This window comes from Mycteria americana, chromosome 1, assembly GCF_035582795.1.
Source record: "Mycteria americana isolate JAX WOST 10 ecotype Jacksonville Zoo and Gardens chromosome 1, USCA_MyAme_1.0, whole genome shotgun sequence".
Taxonomy (NCBI): domain Eukaryota; kingdom Metazoa; phylum Chordata; class Aves; order Ciconiiformes; family Ciconiidae; genus Mycteria; species Mycteria americana.
Genome location: NC_134365.1, coordinates 136,147,571 through 136,169,075, shown reverse-complemented (window position 1 = coordinate 136,169,075; position 21,505 = coordinate 136,147,571). Strand labels below are relative to the sequence as shown.

General features: G+C 40.5%; 2 protein-coding genes across 7 annotated transcripts in view; both read right to left on the bottom strand.

Moving 5' to 3' along the window:
* The window catches only part of PHKA2 (phosphorylase kinase regulatory subunit alpha 2), a 47,611-nt gene extending 41,233 nt beyond the window's left edge, over positions 1 to 6,378 (bottom strand). For 3 of the 4 annotated variants that reach the window (XM_075521571.1, XM_075521588.1, XM_075521596.1), the window contains exons 1-2: positions 6,152 to 6,378; positions 1,207 to 1,365 (exon numbers count right to left, since the gene is read on the bottom strand). In XM_075521571.1, the coding sequence (XP_075377686.1) occupies positions 1,207 to 1,365; positions 6,152 to 6,229 (237 nt within the window). In that variant the 5' untranslated portion in view covers positions 6,230 to 6,378. The remainder of the gene's footprint in view (positions 1 to 1,206; positions 1,366 to 6,151) is intronic. The other variant, XM_075521579.1, reaches the window with a different exon arrangement.
* A 2,270-nt stretch (positions 6,379 to 8,648) lies between these two features.
* The window catches only part of ADGRG2 (adhesion G protein-coupled receptor G2), a 63,795-nt gene continuing 50,938 nt past the window's right edge, over positions 8,649 to 21,505 (bottom strand). For all 3 annotated transcript variants that reach the window (XM_075521551.1, XM_075521544.1, XM_075521561.1), the window contains 7 exons: positions 21,254 to 21,378; positions 20,125 to 20,393; positions 19,193 to 19,292; positions 18,602 to 18,876; positions 16,479 to 16,580; positions 15,551 to 15,703; positions 8,649 to 10,669 (listed from right to left, as the gene is read on the bottom strand). In XM_075521551.1, the coding sequence (XP_075377666.1) occupies positions 10,485 to 10,669; positions 15,551 to 15,703; positions 16,479 to 16,580; positions 18,602 to 18,876; positions 19,193 to 19,292; positions 20,125 to 20,393; positions 21,254 to 21,378 (1,209 nt within the window). In that variant the 3' untranslated portion in view covers positions 8,649 to 10,484. The remainder of the gene's footprint in view (positions 10,670 to 15,550; positions 15,704 to 16,478; positions 16,581 to 18,601; positions 18,877 to 19,192; positions 19,293 to 20,124; positions 20,394 to 21,253; positions 21,379 to 21,505) is intronic.

Sequence of the window (21,505 nt, the reverse complement as noted above, 5' to 3'; positions counted from 1 at the left end):
TTGTTGATTTTTATTGCCCCTTCCCTATCTAGAAAAACAAATCTTTTCCCAAAGGCCCTCTCTAAACAGTGGAGCAACTCTCTGTGGTCCTTCTATCCAGCTACGGAAGTAAGAGGAATGTTATGTCTTGTAAGAATAATAATAATGATGATTATGATTTTTAGAAACACAGATCCAGGGAACACTGGTAGATGACTGCAAGACATTGACATGATTGGAAAACCTGTGGAGCTTCTTTCCCTCTTTATACAGTACAACAGAAAGCAGATGACTAATGTAAAGAAAGGGCCTTTAGTGTGTACAAAGAGAAGCGCAAGATTTTGTCTTAAAAAAGGAAATCAACCCCATCTTTTTATCCAAAAATTATTATAGCTTCAAAATACAATCATGCAAACTGAGTCAAGGTTATTCTGTCACCACAGATCTCACCGGTTTGAGCAGTACATGTCAGCATAAAATTTACCCAGCGCCTTCAAAACAACAGCAGGACACTGACACTAACACTCCCTCACTTCCCATTTAACCCACCTCTATACTCTCACTTCTGATACCCACTTTCCCAGCCGAAGATTAATGAAATTACCTCAGTGAGTTACCTCCCCTTCCAATTCTCCAACACATGAGTCTTACCAGTTTGGAGATTGCCACCTTGTCTGGTTTGATCAAACATGTCTATACACCATGTACAACTTCCATGAGATGACACAAGTGCACATTTCAAAGATTGCTACTTTAAATGGCATGCTGCTTCTTAGGGGGAAGAATGGTCTAGCAGATAAATTGCTACCCTAGGATCCAAGCGACCTAGGCTTGATTTTCTGCTCCATAATACACTTCATGAGGGATCTCAATGTTTAATCAGAGGCTTGTAAATCTGGGCATAAAACCTCTCAGAAGCTTAATTTTCAACAATTGGCCAACCAATAGAAGTTTGACTCCTACATGTTTTTGTTTTGTTTATATTTTAATTCAGATGTTAGCCTCTCTGTCACCTAGTTCTCCAAATCCTGCTTGCCGAAAGGCTGCCAAGAACACTGCATACCACACGCTGCATGGATGCTGCTGTCATAGGAACAAGACGTACTCCAAGATGGGAAAACCCTGCCAGATCCTAGACACAGCAGCAATGCGAATGCACCGTTCAAAACCACTACCACATGAAAAAAACCAAACAGCATAACTGGTTTACGCCGAACTTTGACATACCTGCTCGAGCTCGTAGGCTTTGGCCTTATCCTCATCCCGGTCCGCATTCTTCCGATAAGCCATCCCCAGCCCCCACACGGCCAGGATGCTGTAGATGTTGTCCCGTACCCAAGCATCCTTATGGTCCGTACCAGCTGAGAACAGTCCCGTAACTGGATTCTAACCACAGCAGAAAGAATAAAGAACAAACATTACTACCTGAAATCCCATCTATTAAGACGCACCAGTTCTTTCCATATCAAAGGGTAACAAAACAAAAGAGAGAGACAGAGATGATTCCACACTGATGGCACGCTGCGACTGCTCACAATTTCGCAACAAAAGTGAGGTCCCATCTTTCTTTCTCAAACTCACACAAGTGAAATGCAAAATTTCTTTGAACGCTTCAGGATATAAAGCTTATAGCATCCAGCTGGGCATCCTCATCCACACAGGATTATCAGCTAAGTCACTGAGTAAAATTTGAAATAAATTGGGGAAATAGGAATTTAAATTTTACACATTTGTAAGGAAAAGAGGGTACCGAGTTAACATTAGAAACTGAGTCTGGGATCTATTCTCTATGTATCTGGTCTGTGGCATAATCTTGAGGAAGTAAAAAACACACTACTTCCCTTCTAGGAAATTAAAAAAAGTATTTCTATTTATTTACGTGCTTGGTTTATGAGAGCTAAAGCATGAATGCATGCAAAGTCTTTTTATATCCTCCTTTGGAAAACGTACAGGAAGACAAATTCTGATGGTGTTGAATCACAGCACTGTCTGAAAACTAGCACACTGAGTAGTCTCCTGCATCCCAAATACTCCATTAAATCTTTCATTTCATCATTAATTCCCATCACTTCATTATCATTAATTTTTAAGACTGTCTTTCTCAGCTGTATGTTCTTCACTAACAAAGAAATGAGGTAGAGAAGCAAAAGGTCGATAGAGTTTTCAATCAAGTAGAGCCTTTACAGCCAATGTCAGTTGGAGTGAACGAAGACCAGCTGCTAGGGCCAGTGTGACAAGGGTCAAAGATTACAATAATAAAGATAAGTAAAATTAAAAACAATACACACACCAATTTTTCATTTCTGTCACACAGTGGTTCACTCAACTCCTTCCATAGTTATTTTTAAGAAAGAAGTTTTGAGGGGGAGAAGCTTTAATTACTATTTTCTGGGCTTTGCATGTGACAACTGAACAAGACACGGGTGACAGCCTGACACACATGACTGGGCACAGTCAGTGCTATTGTTATGGTTTAAATACAGCAACGTCTAGTGGCTCGCTGAGAGTAGAAACGTGTAGTTCTGCTGAAACAGCATGGTCTTCGCAAACTAAATAACAACAGCAGGACCACCTACTCATCCATTTGATCTGTAAAGTAGCACATATGAACCCAAAGAGCTTAAAAAACTTCTTTCTGAACTTCAAAAGTCAAGTAACAGAAGTTACAGAAGAAGAATAAGTGAACGAGCAAAGAAAGGAGACCCTGCTCCCAGTTCAGTGCTGCGTCTGTGCGGCGAAAACCAGGATCTCAAAAGGCAAACTGCATATTCCCAGTATTTTTAGAGGGCACTTTGCTTCCCTCCTCCCATGCAACACAACAAATGTGTACATACCTGCAGCCCTGGCTTGACAGAGACCACCCTACTGCCTGAGAAATGATCATTTTGGTTTGTTTTTCCCCACTCTCCATGCTGGGCTGGCTGCCAGAGTTGCAAAATAAAAGTGCCTCTAGGTACCAAGATGGAAATCACGGAAAAATGGCCCATGCAAGACTTTAAAAGACCATTCAGTCCCCAGGGAGGGACCTGCCTGCCTTCAGGAGGCTGCATGAAACACATCCAAGGGCAGCTATCACCATTTCAGCGTCTTTGGTTCCTCTATAAGAAGGTCCCAGCTCTTGGGGAGCACTGGGGCTGGCTCTCATGGACTGACAATACATTCAGAACATTAGCAAAACAACACAATCAGTTAATTAATATTTTTAAGTTTGGGTTTTTTTGTAAAGTACTTAATCTTAAAAATTACAATTCTTTTCTTCTGTTACCTGCTGACACCACATGAAAAGTACAACCCGTACCAGCTGCTGAAGAAGCTGAAGAAACATTGAGTGTGCTTAACCCCAAAGATGTCAAAGGGATTTTAGCTCAGCTAGTACTTCAAAGCATTACATCTACACAGTGATCGCTAATTGGACTAGCTGGTCTCATCCTGCAAATCACACTGCACATACAGATCCACGGAGCAAAGAATTTTACCAGCACCCATCGGCTCTGTGAGCTGACAGCACTGCAACAGAAAGCTGATTGCTGGACTAAGACTTTAAACTGTTGTATCGTGTCCAATCCTATTTTTAAGTCTATCTGTTAGTCTGGAGACAAAAAAAAAACCCAAAACACAACACCAGTTCCTACAGGGGACCAGATACTAATAAGAACGTTAGCAATACAGGCACAAAAATAGCAGGGTTCTAACCACAGCAGCAATACAAGTAAGCCCACATTTAGCGTCTTGCTGAAAACCTATTTAATTTGCATCCGTCTTATTGATCCATCAGATGAAAACTGATGTAAGCGCTAGCAAAGTTTGCAGATAGATTGTTTGCGTGAAACCAGATGTAACACAATCGAGGATACCCATAAATGTATGCCAAACGTGCCTTCCTTATCAGCTCCATAAGCTTTTCTCTTATAGTACCCTAGCAATACTTAAAATGTAGATAGACATTAAGTTTTGCTAGTTTATGGACATACCTTAAGTTTCACATTTTTTCTTATCTCATTCAAATTAACAAGTGCAATAAGCAGCTGAGAAAAGCCTTCAAGTGATGCTTTTCAGTGCTTGCTCAGCTACAGTATGGAAGCATCCCTCTGGCCCTTGTCCCCAGGGGCACATGCAATAGCTGGCAGACCCTGCACCACAGCAGGCCAATGCAAGGGCACGAGACAGGAGCCAGTAGTTTGGTCTTAGCCTCTTTGTACAAGCTTTAACAGGATCATACCTATCCCCCTGCATGCTGCAGGGGCCAATCAGCAGAATGCAATGCTTGCAAAACAAGAAAAAGTTTGCTACGGATCCAATCCTGCAAGGTGCCACATATGGAAAACTGTCAACCTTGGTGAGGGGTCCGAGCCTGTGCTTTGTCCATGTATGTCTGCCTGGTAGCACTTATCTTCTGAAGCAAGAACTGCACCTCTTCACCCAGCTGACCAGGACATTTTCAACCTATTGCAGTGGAAAACCATAAGGAGTATAGATAAAGAAAACAAATCTAGAAGCCTGTCTTGCAGCATCTCTCTGGGCCCTCTTGTGATATTGTTGTCCCTCTGCCTTGCTGCTAGCCTGTGACTTGCTTTCCACACACAGAAGAAAACTTACTTATCTGCTTCCCCCTCACGTGAACTCTCCTCAGCATTGAGCACTTAGTGGAAAAAGCAGTACTGAGTCATGAACATGCATCCAAGCACTGTAAATAGCAATTACAAAATTCTAGGTCACTGGTATAAACTCCCATATTGCCATTAAGTTACGCTTTTTATTATTGTTAACCATTAACATCATCAAGGCACAGCTTTCAAGGGGCATGTTTGATCTCTGGATCCCAGAGGCTCCATCTGTCCTCTAATGGAGGCTGTTATCAGCATCCTTATCCTATAAACACGGAAATCAAGACAGGCACTGGAAGCCAAAGTGACTCGTCCAAGGTCATCCCACAGACAAAAGGCAGAGACAGGAGCACAACTCAAAGCATCTCCTGCACCCCAGCACAGCCGGAGAGCAAAATTACCCTCCCACACCACTTATATCATGTCCTTGCATTTGTTTCTAATGAGTTTACAATAATTAGTACACAAACATTAATTCACAGGTGTCTGGACCCTGTGCCCACAACAAAAAATCTTACTGACCTAAGCAGATTTAGGTCCTCACCTCTTCTTTCACTGGTTTCCAGTTTCTTGTAACTCTCAGCAACTAAGTGTATTTGGGAACTGTTTCGTGCAAAAAAACCCTGTTGCTCTCATCTTTATGTACTGGACTGTTTTAACCGAAGCATGACACTGCAGAGCACGCTGTGAGTGCCCATACTCAGAGCCGGGTAAAGCGAGCACTATTAAGCAGAGAGCACTATGCCACATACTTATGCATACGCGCTGGCTAAAAAAGAGAGTGGGTCATAGTTTTTCCCTACCAGCCTGGACATCTTCATTCTTTTACTGCCCACATACACAGGCAGCACCACCCGACAACCCAGAGCCCAAGCAGCGTTACACCAGAAGTTGCTCCACTAAAACCAACGCTGGACAAGCTGCACCAGCAGCAGGTCGGGGACGGGAATCCCTCGGACGTGCACCGCTGCACACACGTACTGCACAAAGCACACACGCTGGCCACTGCGAACCCCGCTCTGTCCTGGATTCACACCGAGCGGATGCTGACAGACATATTTCAGAGGCCCTGCTAGGGACCTCTGTGTTACCGGGACTTGTGTTACAGGCACGTATCTATATAGCGTTACAACGGGTGGGTGCGTATGATATTGATGTAAGGGCCATAGATGCCTTATGGAACAAGACACTTTACGACCATGAACACATTCTATACACAGTATTACTTTTGCAAGCTCAGACCTGCTGTATTTTCCATGTATCTTCCAATGCGCACTTATATAAGCGGCTAGCGAGCACCCCCGAGGATCCGCACCGCCTCAGCTTTCCCCGCGCTCCTCCTCAGGCGGGGAAAGGAGGAGACACGGGAAGGAGGCCATCCGCCGGGGGGAGGAGATATTTTCTTCCACCAGCCCCGTCGTGCCCCTTGTGTAACCAGCCTGCGGTCACCGGCCTCGGCAGCTCCAGCCGCTCCACCGGAGGCCCCCCGCCCCCCGCCCGGCCCCATCGCGCCGGGTGCCCCCAGCCCCGGACAGGCGTCCCGCGGTGGCGGCGGCGGCTGCCCTCACCTGGTGGCAGAGGATGGTCCGCTGGACCAGGCGGGCGTAGCCGTCCAGGCGCACCCCCGAGTTGCTGCGGCTCCTCATCGCCTCCCGCCTCAGCCGGCCCGGCTGCCAGGCCCGCCCGCTCCTCCCGGTCGCGATCGGCGCGGCGGTAGCCAGAGATGGCGGCGGCCTCCCCCCCGCCCCTGCCGGCCGGCCTGCGCGGCGGGCGGTGCGCCAGCCCGTCCTCCCTCCCGCCGGCGAGGCGGAGCGGGGCGGGGCGGGGCGGGGCGGGGCGGAGCGGGGGGCCCGGCCTCTTCCCTCCGGCCGGGCGGTGCGTGCCCGGGGCGGCGGGAGGGGGCGGGACGTCTCGGCGGCGAAATGAGCGGGAGCAGGCGCGCGAGCCTGCAGACCCCCCCGAGAGCAGGGCCGCTTCCGTGCGGGTGCGGTGCTTGAAATCCCCAATTCAGCTTTTCTGAAGGAGCAGCAGACTTCTCCCTGCGGTGTTCCCAGCTGCTCTTCCAAGCCTCTGCGCGCTGCCCGGGGAGCGGCAGGAGAAGGGCGAGCGTGAGGGGCGGCGGGCACCGCAGCCGGCAGGGACGCCGAGAGGGTGTCAGTGCCCGAGGGACTGGCTAGGAGCAAAGGCAGGGCCGAGTAGCGTGAGCCGTGGTGTGACAAGTGCTGGAAGTCAGGCTGAATTGTCAAAAATAAAGGCGATTTTGTACATCCGCTTTGTAAGTACGTAAGATAAAATGCAAAAGGCCAGAACATTTGTTGGAAGCCTTTTTTTTTTCAGCCTTAAAAAATACCGTTTTGAGATCTGCTAGAACGAAAGGAAAAAAAATGCAAGACTTGATCGGGTGTCTTCACACATCAGCCTTGGCTTTCCAACTTAATAAAGAAGATTTAGAGATTTCTGATGGAAATGAACCTGCTGTTCCCATAGGCACTCACCAGGGGCATGAGGCAACGTGCACTGTTGACCCGATGTGCCCTTGCATGACTCCTGCTTTCACGCTGTGGTTCCCTAACGTGGATGGGACAGGAGCGAGCAGAAAGGGAAGTCAGGCAAAGAGAACCAAGACTTAGAAACTTGACAAAGGCTTAAAAGAAAAAAAAAAAACCGCCGTGTGTTACATACGGTTGCAAAATCTTTGGTGAGTTCCCTCTGTGCTCCTGACAACAGGAAGAAAAGCAATGGTAAGTGTGGATGGGTGCTGAAGCACAGAAAGGACGTTGCAGAACAGCTGGAGGTGTGGGATTCACTCAGACGTCAGAAAGGTTTTTTTTTTCCTGTTGTCTTTTTTTTTTTCTCATGTGAAATTACAGCATTAACAGAGCTAATTTTGTGACTTTTTGCTGTGCTTACTTCACTGACTGTGTAACTGACAGCCATGGTTGAGAAAAGTCTTACAAGGAGACCTGTTCGTTCAGCAGTGTCTGTCAGACAGACAGCATTTCCGTAGGTCCTGCACTACTCGGAGGTTCATTAACGCCATCAGCCAGAGCCCTGCAGCTGCAGTTCAGCGGAGGCTGCGCAGTCCCAGAACACGGACCGGTTCATTCTCCCCTGAACTTGCACGAGCCTCCTGCTTCGGGGCACTACTTTTTACAGAGCAGATCGCGTACGCTTAGGGAACGGGTCTGATGAGCAAGGTGGTGTCAGCTTTACACAGCATGTTGCTGTTTACCTATGACTAAGCTTACAACCTCTTTACAGCTGTCCCCGAGTTAGCATTGCAGCCACAAGTTGATGCACAGAATTTTACTTTGCATTCTGGGAAGGGGTTGCAGCTTTCATCGAGCTCTGGGTTGCCATGGCTAAACTGCTAGCAGTGCACAAGAGACCAAGTACCAAAAGGACACTACGACACCCAATGTGCAAACACTTTTTTCAGCTAGTTCGGTGATGATAATTATTCACGGAGCTAAAATAATATGCTGCTGTGGGTGCAAAATTTTCCTACAATATGTGCATGCTTTTAAGTGGCAAAGTCAGAAAAGACTCCCTACCCCCAGGAATAAATCAAGTAAAAATGATTAAAAGAATCCTAACATATGTTAGCGTGCAAAAATAAAAACAAAGGAAGACTCCAAGCAGGTCAGTGACAGCGCTATATGTGTTTTCATAGGGAATTCAGTTACTGAAGGCAAACTCAGCTATGTGCTTTTGCTCATAGCATTCTTGTGGAAGAGCTTCAGCAGACTTGAGGGCAAGCATTAACGGGACAGACTTACGTCAGGGTTTTCTCTGCTAAAAACCAGATCTGCTAGAACCACAGAAGGTAAAATACGTGGAAGATAATAAATGTAAGGGCTAGGTCAGCATTTTCTCCACGAGGTTAGGTACTGCAGCTCATGTAATCTGAAGAATTGTAACACAGCCCAGTATAATGACCCATTTATCTAAAAGACAAAGTTTATGTATTTTACGTGTTGTACTTGCAGTAAATTTATTACTTCTTTTTACACTTGAAAATATAAATACAAGAACATTAAATAAATTTACAAGAAACAGTGCAAAGGCAATTAGCCAAATAGTTAAAGCATTCACAGAAATGCATTCCAGCTACTAGCATTCCAGTACCATCTTTTATTAACATGCAGTTAAAACCTTGTGGATAAACACAACAAATACTTTAAATTGTCACTTTGAAAGCATATTCAGAGTGGTCCTGAACATAGGTGACCAAAAGAACCCATGCCTTGCATATAGAATCACAAGAGGGTTTGAGTACTGAAGAGGTTCAATTGCTGAACTACAACAGAGCCCCAGACAGGAGGCATTTAACTGATGCTTTTTGTTGAGAAAAGTGCTTCCAGGGTTCCCCCTCACTGAGTCCTCTGGGAAAGCAAAGCCCTTGCTCCCCTCAAAACGTGCGTCCCCTCAAATGGAGCAGCGCACATCACCTCAAAAAAATCCCCTTTACAGGGTCTGGCACTCTGCAGTGTGGCGCCAGTTTGTTCTAGCTCTTGCTCCAGAAGCATCCAACCTTTTGCCAAGAACACAAGGAAAAAAAGCAATGGCCACAGCTGCACACCTGTGTGAGGACGAAGAGGCACAACCAAGGCTCACGCTAATTTCTGTTCAGGAAGAATCTTCACAATGTTGTATGGGCTCTATTTTCTTTCAGCTGTTGTGCATGAAGAGCCAAAATCCAGCTTTTTCAGACAAATATCACAAAGGAAATGAAATTTTCCTTCAGGAATTACTGAGCTAGGGCCTCAGGATTTGGCTTGCCAGCCAAGGGCCGAAGTACAAGCAAAAATACTCATTAGAATAGCTCAAGAGCTGCCCCTTAAAAAACAGCCACACAATGAAACAAACAATTTCTCAGCTACTAAATATAGCAGCTAGCATTTATTCTCTGCATTTTTTCTTCAAAAAATAACACTTCTCTTCTTTTCTTTATCATTGCAAATGAGAAATGGCAGTGTGTTTAATCTCTGGAACCACCACTCAAGACAAAATATTGACCCTGCTGAAATCAATGGCAAAAGCTTCCATTGACTTACTCAAGCCACTAACATAACTTAGTTGTATTTAATAACCTACTGACTACTTTATTTATCACTCCCTCACTCGTGGCACTCTACTTTGATGATACCCAGTTTCTACCCCTCTGTGGTGTACTAAGAGGTTGCTAAAGGTTCAAGACCAATAGTGTTTGTATTTACAGTTCTGTATCTAGTGAATATATTTAAACCACTGTAAGTGATTTCACTTACTGAACAAATTAACTTCTGTATATTTCTGTGTTAATTATTTCAATTAATGAAAAATGCAAACTTACAATAAAAATTGAAACAAAATACCAATTATTTTTCTATACATAGGAATATTTAAATTTATATTACAAGAAATAAATACAAAAGTATCATTAAAATGCTTCAAGGTTGATATTTTTCTGCTTATGTACATCGCTATAGAGTTTGCTACTACAATGTACAAAAAGTTGAAGACAGTGTAGCTAACATTTTTAAAGATAACATCGTTTGTACGCACAAGTTGTAGCTTCCTACATTTATACAATACTACTATGCATTATATCCAGATAAACTTAGTTGTAATGAAAAAAGTCTAAACAAAACTTTCCTTTAAATGTAAAAAACCTCAAAAAAACCTCTAATGAAGAATCAAAATGGAAATGTGCCAGCTGTAATTTGACATCCAAGATACCTTGTCAAAATAGTAGCTCTTTTGTTTAGTAATTGTCCTTGTCAATCCATTGCATGGCTGCCTTGAAGTTCCAGTACCATGTATGAAATAAAATCAGTTCTTGGTCTGCTCACATTATGTAAAACTGTTAAAGTAAATGTCTAATTCACACTGTAAAACAATGTGCTGTTTAAAAGGAAATCACATTTTCTCAATAAAAGTTAGGCTTCCCCTCTTTGAAGTCCTTCTGAGCGAGATATGGCTTTTTTGGCTCCCTGTATCATCCTTTTCTTGAAATACAAGTTGTTTGCCTGAAAAGTCATGGAGACACACATCACCATTCTGTACACTGAAAGAAACCCCATTCTTCTCACTGGAAAGATAGCCTGTTGAAACAAAAAAAGTGCATCCTCTATCAGAAAGGTTCAGAATCAAGTCTCCAATACTTTTTCAGTCACTGTAGGGAGTTCATGCACTCTTGTTTTATCCCTGCAACAATTTCAAAATGCAGATTTTTCTGTACATATTCTGTATATATTTCTTTCCCTGTGTGAAATCAGTAAGAGATTTGAGAGATGTTAATGTATTTACACACAATAGGATTACATATTTTAAGCAGTGAAGGTCACAATTCTCAGAATGTAGGCTTCGACTTGGAATAAATATCACTAGATAAGACACAGAATACTTCTCATTCTAGTTTTGCTTTAACAAGGTAAGCTTAAATGGTTTCTCCGGTTTGCCATGCATCTGAAACAAGAAAGTGTTTGAGAAAACAAGGATATTTTTTTCCTTTGAAAGGCACTCAGCTTGCAGCATTTATTTCTGGAGGACAATCAGAATATGGCCTAGGTCCAATCATGGGTCTAAGCCATATTTAGACTGAGAATCTTACGCATTCAGGTGAATTGACAATGAACACCTGTAATACCACTGCTGACTGCAGCCTATTAATGAAATGCTCCACAAATGCTCAGTTCACTGGGTAGAATCTCCTACCTCTATGCATCACGTTCTAGATAATTTTGATGAGAATTAGGATTTTTTTATTATAAGTATTTGTGCAAATGCTTCTGGTTGGATTTTTTTTTTTTGCAAAGCTGTCAAGTTTAAAAGATCTGCCGGGATCCTGATATCATATGTGTCACATCAGTGGGAGTAAATTATAAGGAATACCACGATGGGGAAACCAAAACCAGAACTGGTATTTCTTTTGGGAGGAGATAATTTTGTTAAACACTGAGAAATGAGTTCAGAAACACAGATGCAGAGCAGTCATTTGTCATTTATACCAGAAACATAATTAATAAAGAACATAAAACATCCAAGTTTGCTATTTGTGTTAATATTCACAACGCTTCATATACAAACATCATCATGATTCAGTAGATTTCAGTAGGTCTACTGAAAAGACACAACAGTGAAGGTAGAAACTGTTTGCGGTTTATGGTTTTAGGAGGAGGAGAAACACTGGTGAGAAACCTCTAGGCAGTGAAAGATGACTCTGTTACAGGGATCAAAATCTGATCCTCTCTAGTATGCCTGGATTCAGTCCATCAAATACCTCAAATATCCTGGAGTAGAATCCTGCTTTGGCTCTGTCCTACCCTTTCACTCTCTGACTACCTCAAGCTTCTGAACCCTTCCAGAAAGGGCAGGGCCACATTACAGGATGCTCTTCAACTACTTGTTGGGGTCACCAGAGGGAGAACTATTTGGTGACATCCCTCCCCTGCACTTAATCCCTCCTGCAGAAAGGATTCTGCTGCTTGAGTGACTGGGCTGGACTGCTCTTCTCCATTCTGTGTGGGCCAGGGACCCCAAGCACAGAGGTTTAGTATCAGTGTCCCCAAACACTTCCTCTAGAAACTAAGCCTTCACTTTAGGCAGACTGCATAACTTCCAGCAGTTATCCTACTGATTCAAGCAGATGTCAGTATATCAGTTGCATCAAAGTCTCATTGGCAAACCTTTCTTTGGAATGAGAGATGGCATTTTTTAAATAAGATGTGAACATGTGTTTCTAGCTGATAAAGCTTACTATCAGTTTGAAAATGTAATGCATATAACTTAAACATCTCAGGATAACAGTTTAAGGGAGTGGGTTTGTGGCGATGGCTGTCAAACAAAGATTACAAATTCCATGCCAAACTACTGGGCTGCCACTGGACCCACAAAACGGAAGCAATGGCCCATCAGATCACGCAAAACCTCTTAAATATAAAGTCTAATATTTAATTATTAATTTTAAAGGCCATCAAGCACTAAAACAGGCACAAATGTAAACAGGGTAAGGTGCGCAGAAGAGCTTTGTTAATCAATTCAAATCAGATAAAGACTGAAGTGACAGAAAATAACCATAATTGCTGAAACTGTAATTGTGCATATATATTTGTTTAACTCCCTGCCTGACTACAACTGTTTTATTTTAGAAGGAGCATTCAAAATAGCTGTGCCCTAACGTTAGGGCAAAATCTGAGAAGAAAATAAGGCTATTCTGTGAACAAATTCATAAAGGTGGTTTCTGTTCCTCAGTGAATAAATCTGCAGGTTCAGCCATGTGATACCTAGTGGTAGTTTCCCAAACATGCAAACCTGCAAGAGAAAAACTGAAAACAAGGAAATACTAGTAATATGCCATGAAAAGATGAAGTTACACAGTCCAGTAGGCAAGCAACGCCACAGGCTGTACAGACACCCCAAACTTACCATGGCAAGTCATTCAATCCTGCATCTGGAATAGCATTTCAGTGGAAGTAGTGAAGCCAAAACCATTAAGTGTTTACAGCTCAGTACATTTCTGACATAGGTCTTAATTTCTAGAGTATTTTCTTTTTGGAGCTCACTTTTTAAAATCAGGTATTGCAATGTTATTTTGAAGTTCTAGCTGTGAGAGCAGGGAAGTCAGGTACCGCAAATTAGAAGGTCCCATGTTCCTATCTAACACCAGTCAACTACCTTTTGGAGGCATTTGCCCAACTTTTCTGAGATACGACTGCCCCATGTTTGGAAGATTAAGTGTAAGGAATTGCCTCAAAGAGCTTTGCTGGGAGGACCAACTCTATCCAAGCATAAGTTTAGCCTCTTCTAGTAGAAGTCCTAAAGACCCAGAAGAATTATTTAGTCAAAAAAACTATGCAGGCAAGGTATCACACAACCCTTTTGATTTGAATGGAGGATGTGGTACAGGGTTCACAGCATTCAAAACATACAATAAAATACAAGAGGGGATGAGGTGGGTCATCTGAGACATCTGTGTTCATGAGTGAATAGGAACAAAGTTCTATAAAAGTTCTTTCAGCTGCTTTGTCTGAGAAGCTGTTGGCACACGACATACAGACTTTCACACTGGAAAGATCTAATTATGCGAATAAACTAGGACAGAACTAGAGCACATCACACAGAGTTGGCATCACTCAATGTTTTAGACCATCAATTTTGCATCTCATTCTAAAATACTGCCCAAATCAACAAAAACTTGTTCTGGAAAGCCACAACAGGACCATTCACTCAGTTGCTGCAACAAACAAGTTCAGTAAAACATTTATGCTATCTTTCTGTTGAGAAAAGTAGCCAAAATGCTTTTGTAGCTGTGTATAAGCATGTCAAATGTTGCAGGGAGAGGTGGCATCTTTCATCAGAGTAACCAACATAGCTGGAAAAAAACCCCTACAAGACATGCAAGCTTTTGTGTCTGAAAATTTCTCTCTCTTTGAAAGGTATTACTTCTACCTAAAAATACTGCCTTGCTTTGTACTTGATGACAGAGAGTTACTAGATTCTGTTTCTCAACTGAACTGTTAGATACAAAGTGTGGTAATTATTGCATTGTGTGATATCCAAACAAAGAGGTTTTATAAAGGGGTGACAAAAAAAGAAGGAACTAATTTTACAAGCTCAATCTGGAAAGCTGGTCTGGGCATGTCCAAATGCCATTTCCTGAAGTGATGTGATTTCTTTACAATATGCAGCTAGTACATCCAAATGGACAGTAACCTATTAAGGGGGCGGCACATATAAATTCCATAGCTTTTCCTCTGTACATCTAAGAGATTATCTGCTGAGATTATCCTGCTGATTAGCTGCTGTCTTCTGACAGCGTATGCCAGGAAACAAGGACAACACAGCCTGTGAGCACGTTCTACAACTTCATACTAAACAATCTAGCTGATGGCATGACTTCTTAGCTTCAACTCTTGATCAATTGAGAAAAATACCTTAGGCACACAGGAATAATGTCGTGCAAATTTTGCTGAACTTAGGCTTTTATACATTACAGATCTGTAAGTTATTTTAATCTTCGAAAAACTGTCTTTACTGAGAGCTCAAATCAGCAGCATGACATGTGTCCAGCAAGAGTGTGAAAAACTAGATTATGTCCACTGCAGAAAGATAATTTTTAATAACTACATCCAGTGGAGATTCATATCTAGTTTTCTCAATACACAAATCAGCCGCACCAATTTGCAAGGGAAATTGATCAGAGTGCTACACACAACTGCATTTCAGCTTCTCAGGAACAGAGCAGAGGGTAACAGTTCAGAGGACAGTACTATGTTAGAACAGGAAGGATAGAGAATTTTACTTCTGAAGAATTCTTTCCTGCAACAAAGGTAGATTTCTGTTAGGCAAAAACACCCTTAAAAACCCCACAGGGGAAATAAAGAGCTAGAGAGAAATTCAGTTTCAATACTTACTCTGTAGCCAACAGTGAGGCAACCCTCTCAGCAGTGCTCTCTTCACTGATGTGATTTTAGAAGTTACAGTCTCCATTTTCTCTTACTTCTCCTCTCATAAGCAGCTTCCATGTGAGTATTCTATTAATGTTCTTCCTCATATTACTTCCTACATGATTTCTTTCATACTTTCAAGCTATATTATTATCCTATATGTCTTTCTTCTTCAGGCAACGTTTGTTTTAATAAGGTTTAAAATATGAACTGTTTTAAAACATGCTTGAAGTTTATTGTCATATATTCAGGTGACAAGAAACGTGTTAACAGCACCTTCTGGTAAGTAATTGCTCTAATAATGACTCTTACCTTTGATATATAAATCAAGAGTTCCCACTGAGTAGGAGAAATGGATATTTTAAAACTTTGTCTATAGTCCCCTAAAACATTTGTGAGGACATCCTGAAATATTCTGACCCTATACTTCTGAATAATATTTTGTCAGCACTTCATTTTGCATGAAAGAGCATAGCACTTCTGTTTTAAGACAAGAAAAAAAATAGCTTGAGAAATACTATTTTGCATTATACATACCATTGCCATTCACATGCACTGAGTAATCATTATTCATTAGCAGTGTTGTAGAGTTAGTGGAGTTACTGTTTGATTGTAAGGAATTGGAAGAACTGGATACTCCTTGATTTACAGTCTGCTTCTTTAAACCATTAGTAGCAGTTCTACTCCAGTCTACAATAGATACATGTTACAGAAAATAGCACAACTCATACAAGCAAAATATAAAAACATAGTTAATAATGCAACTGAATTAAAATAAAAACAAGACTCTACCCACTCTCCTCACAGTATTCTAGACAGAATGATATTCTCCTAAGAATTTCATGATTCTTGATGTTTAAAATTATTTAAATCTAGTTCCTTTTTCTCTTGGCCCTTTTTTAATACAAGCAGCCAACTGTCACAGTTTTATGACTGCAGACCAGATCAGAACAATAACTAAAGTGCAGTTGATCCTCTAAGTTAAAGTGTATAAAAAGTATATAGCTTTATGAGAAGTCAACTACTGAATAACAAAATAACATAAAATAATTTATAGGGTTTTTTTATTTAAACTATGCTTCACCTTGTTTTTGTGGAAGTCACTGGTAAAACTACAGTTGACTCAGAAGCTGGAACAAATCTTACCATTCCTAACTATGATCAAAAGTCTTCTACAAAGACATGCCTTTATACTGCAGTGGAAGAGAGCAACTGCAGTTAACAGCTTAATGCAACAGCATGGAAGCATGTAAGAACTGCATCAAGTACCACCTTTAAAGAGTATAATTTTGGAGGTTTATTGTACCTTGGATAATAAGTTAGACCTGCAACTGCAGCAACATGATTTATTGAATTTTTTTTAAAAAAGTATTACAAAATACAAATTTCCTAGTATTTTGCAATACTAGGAACTTAACAGTGAGTATAAGTATTCAGGAGTAAAAAAAAAAATATTCATATTTACCAGAGTTTTCAGCCAGCCTGAATTTCCCACAACAGAGATATCTTCTCCACTGTTTACGGACATTCTCCTTTGTTACACAATAGAAGATAAAAATGAAGAACCCTGCAAAGCAATGACGATAGAGAATGTTGCAAAATTGACTTTTGCTACTTCTTAATGAACAATGTTTTGATTTTCTTTCATTTCTTTTAAATTTCTAATCAAAAGTAATGACACCTTTCTTTGGTGAAAAAGTTTACAACTCTGAACACTGAAGAGTACTTTTCCCTTACATAGATGAGAAGAATCATACACACAAATGCAAGTACAGCAAATATAACCAAATCCACAAAGTGCATGAAGTTTCCTTCTATCAAATAAGAAGTGAAAAATTCTGTGGATCCTGAAATTTACTTAACACTTTTGGAAAAGAATTCAAAGCAATGTCAAACAGAGGGTATGATACAACACTGTCAGGCTATGCAGCTGTTAGCACATGGTGTGACACTGCCCCATCTTTTATTAGTAGCTCACCTGTTACCACCAACTGTAACAGAACCAGTAATGCTACAAAATTGTGAGCATTCATACAGAGAAAATAACTCATATCTATAATAATAATAAATGGTACCCCCTTTACCACAAACGCAAAGCCAAATATTTTCTGGAAGGGATGGGGCTCATCCCTGTCTCTTGCCGGTGCCACATTACAGACTCATTGTCTGCTTCTCATTCACTTCTAACTGACACAGAGTGGGACCTAACCTTCCCTGCTTAGAAGTCCACCATCATCATCCCCCTTTAAGGAAGAGTGGCACTCAGTCTTTGCACAATTTTCCAGCTGCAATGTGTCCCTGAGAACAGATGTTAGGTTTACAATGAATAGAAAAGAACATGAAGGGAAACTAAATGATCAGACTGGTGCAGACGTGCATGTATGTTATGTTTATGCTGCTTTTAAGGCCAGTTAAGCATGTAAAATCCCACTAGAAGAAATTACTCACATCTTTCTTTGCTTAAGTATCTTTCATAACTTTGGCTTTTAGGATGAATTTTTGAATGTAACTAAATGTTGCTCTACACAGATGGTTCTATACCATTTTCAAATACCATTTTGAAACATTGTCATAAGCTTAATTAAAGTCAATACAATTTATGCACCTTTATTACTGCTAATATCAAAATTTGCCCAGCACCTAACTTAAAACTGGGTAAAAGGGGAACTTACTTTCACATAACAGATTACTCTGACCACACAGAATCTAGTCTTGTGTTAGTTCAACACAAACCCATGCAAGACCTGGAAAGATATGGGTTCAACCTCTCAAGTTACCAAAGAGTAAGGTACTCAAAAATCAACATAGCAAATAGGGGAGGGGTATATACACTGAACTGCAATTTTCATTGCTTTAGTCTCTCTGAGAAATCATCCAGAATCATCTGGGAATCATTTAAGGTGCCATTTAAGCAGAAGTTTGGATCCAAACTTCAGTAGGAAAATTCACATATACTTAGGTAACTGTAGGCACCTACAGTACCTCATATTTATATGAAATCTTTTGCAGCCTCTGAAACTCTGCTTTTGGATATGTCCCATAGCATCCTAGCGTTTGCAAAGCTGCATGCCTTTGTATCTACTTCCTATATGTTCTCAAGTACTAAAGGCGATGCTTAAGAGTTAGACCACTAACTTTTAGTTCCAGCCTTGTCTGTCTCAATGGCCCTTTGTTGAATGTCACACCTCACCCCGAAGCCTTAGGGGTAAGTGGAGAAATGATACAGTTTTCACTACATTAATTGCATTATTATGTGAACACCTACAGTAACTGAGTATTTACAATTTAACTGTTCACTAGAGAAATACACTCACCTCCAGTGGTGTCTGGTTTGCATACATTTTTAAAATGATAGTATTTATAGATATAAATATAGTATACATTTAAAAGTAGCTAGCTTTCCTGTGCCTTACTGTAACATAACTGTAACTTAAGATTACAGTAAAGCAGTATCATCTGTAATTTAATTAGCACGTTAAAGCATGTATCAAAATTACATCTTTATTGCTGAATCAAGAAAATGCCATCTCCAAATGTTTTGTTCATTATATTGTACACAATGGGCTGTCACATGAAGGATAGACTTACCTTGCAAAGTGTTGAAAATGGTAAAGAGGTAAGTAAATACCTCATTTACTGTGAAGAAAGCAAATCCCCAAGTAATTCCCAACAAGAATGTGAGGCCAGCAACACTCCTAAGGTCTTGAATACTGGTTTTTCTTTGAGCACCAAGTTGTTTTTTCTTTTTGATACGACAGAGCTGGATCAGCACAACAATGAACATGCTGATATTGATCAGGAATATCAGGCAAAAGTATCCCACAGCAGTAATATAGAAGACAATTCTATTTTTAATCCAGCAGCTAGAACACAAGAACAGTCTGTCAACCATTATCAGAAACAGAAATTAAGTAAAATAAACATGAGATAAAGGTGTAGTTTGTTGCACATGCAAACCATTTTTGCCTCTTTAGTAAAAAGTATTTTTCTGGCCAAAGGGTAAAAGCTTTTGTATAGGCAATAACCAATAAGCACAAAACACATGACATACTGTAGAACTACACCATTTCAAAGCTCTCCCATTGCTTCCTTCCCTCCTCCACCTTTACTTTAAAGAAAACCAATTTCATAGAACCTCCCTCCCACCCACCCCCAAAAAAGCACCTCCCTTTAACTCACAATTCATCAGGACTGTTTACTGAAACCTTTCCAGTGGTTATAAGTCCATAATTATCTGGTGATACTGCCAACACAATGGACACTACTACTGCTGGTAACCCTAAAAGATTATGAGCAAACACATAAGTGAAAATCATGACAAAGACAGTATTATAATGACTTGAAAATATTATATTTTTCTGTGAAATCTACAACCTGTTTCTGAAATTTGCCTGTTGAATTCTGTTGACTACTAGCTGTCTGAAAGAACCTAAAATCTGGAGCATTCAAACTGCTCCGGAGCGTAACTTGCAAAGAAACAAGAGTTATTCTCCACAGCTAGCTCCAAACCTGTCTGAATAAGGCAACAAATACCATCACTCATCAAACTGATTTAAAACATCAAATACAGGATACCTAATTTTCTTTCTTACATCTGTTTTAAGAAAACAATTCCATTGATTTTAGTGCCTTCACTTATGTTTGCTCAAGTGGCAAGAAAAGGATAATCAGGTCCAGAATCTCTTCATCCTTAACCAGTTAGATCTGTTTTGCTGCTTTTTGTTAGCAACAGTGCTATCCCAGAAATAGGATATATATACTTATTGGCATTTATTTTCAAAACAGAACAGACGCCATCCGTCTGGTAAATGGAAATGCAAGTATGCACATTCAAAATCGGTTCTATTGTACTTGCACAAGGAAAATTCATTATCAGTTTGCATTGCAGCAGCCTCAGTTTTGCAGTTAGGGGGCAGTTCCCTACCTCAGAAAGGTGGAATATATAGAATCAGGTTTACTGATAATGAATACCTGGTCACTGCAAAGTCATAACATTTAATGACTGCTTCATTTTCATTTCTGAACTATGTCACATTCACTGAAATACTTGATAAGAGGATTTATCTATTTAGCAGCCAAAAGGGAAAAAAAAACCAATAAAAAATACATACCCCAACCAACAACGCAAAATTTAAGAATGTATTTTCGTACATAGGTATTAAAGACTTTCACAAGGGCCAGATACATGTGGAAAGCTTCTAGGCCCATCCAGGTGAAGGAAACCAAGAGGAAATAGTGAAGAAATACTGCAACTGCAATGCATAGGCCTCGTGTATCATACAGTGCGATCCATGAGTCAAGGAGGAAAACTAAGTTGAGTAGAAGTAATGCAGCACACAGCTGAATAAGGATTTTGGAGGGGTAGTCTCTCCGGATTTTCCTAAAAAAGCAAATTAGTGAGATGACATCAGTCGTCCATGGATCCCTGGCTTACTTCCTCTCTTGTAGTCCTTACTGCACAAATGCCAAGGAAAATAATTATTTATATATTTTCATTCATATATAATGCTTCATATATTTGATTTATACATGGAGAGAGTAATTTATAAAAGATTTCCAAATTAACAGTCTGTATGAATAAAGTTTGTTATAATAAGGTTACATAAATGCAAACAATAACTTGGATTCTTAGAGTTTAGTACCACGATTTTTTTTTTACATTGTATGTTGGGCTTCTCCTTGTTACAGTACTTCCAAAAACCAAAATGAGACTGTTCTTTATTCCTAAACTAGATTAGACTTTCGACTGGGCTTCTAAAACCTTGACAGAGACAAGTAAATCCTTGATGACAGGATAATGAGAGAATAAACATGCGCCAAATAACTTCAAGGAGGATTTCCAAAACATAGAACGGAGGATTCAATAGTTAAGGCTCAAACGTTAGAAAATGTTCCGACAAACAACAAAGAATACAAATGTGTTTAAAAATGCTATCATTCTACACTGCTTTATATATGTTGTATCTTAAACACATTCCTTCACGCTTCTATTATGATAATCCGTTATAAAATATTTAGAGTGCTACTCCTTCACTTCTTACTGCATAGAGCCTCATGATTAATTCGTCTGCAAGATTAACACTCCTGAAGACTGAATCAACACCTTCCTGGTAAAGTGGACAAATTTGTGCATTATTAACAAATTTGTGCAGTGTATAACTATTGGAAAGGATTTTGCAGTGAAGACTACAAGCAATCATAATTGAAGAATAGTGGGAGGTTAGTTGAACAGGTACTTACTCAAAGGCTATGTAGGTCACAAGAGTAATAGAAAGAAAAATTGCAGAGAGGCCACAGCCTATATAGGATATAAAAGTCAGTACCAATTCTTGTGTGGGTTTCAAAGGAGTATTTCCATACAAATTCTAAAATGGAAACAGAAGTTAATTTCAGAGAACATGTTTATTAAATGGAAAAAGATCAAAAAAAACCAAAACACACCCTTCCCTCTGCAATTAAAAAAAAGGAAACAGCTATTTTCATCATGGATCT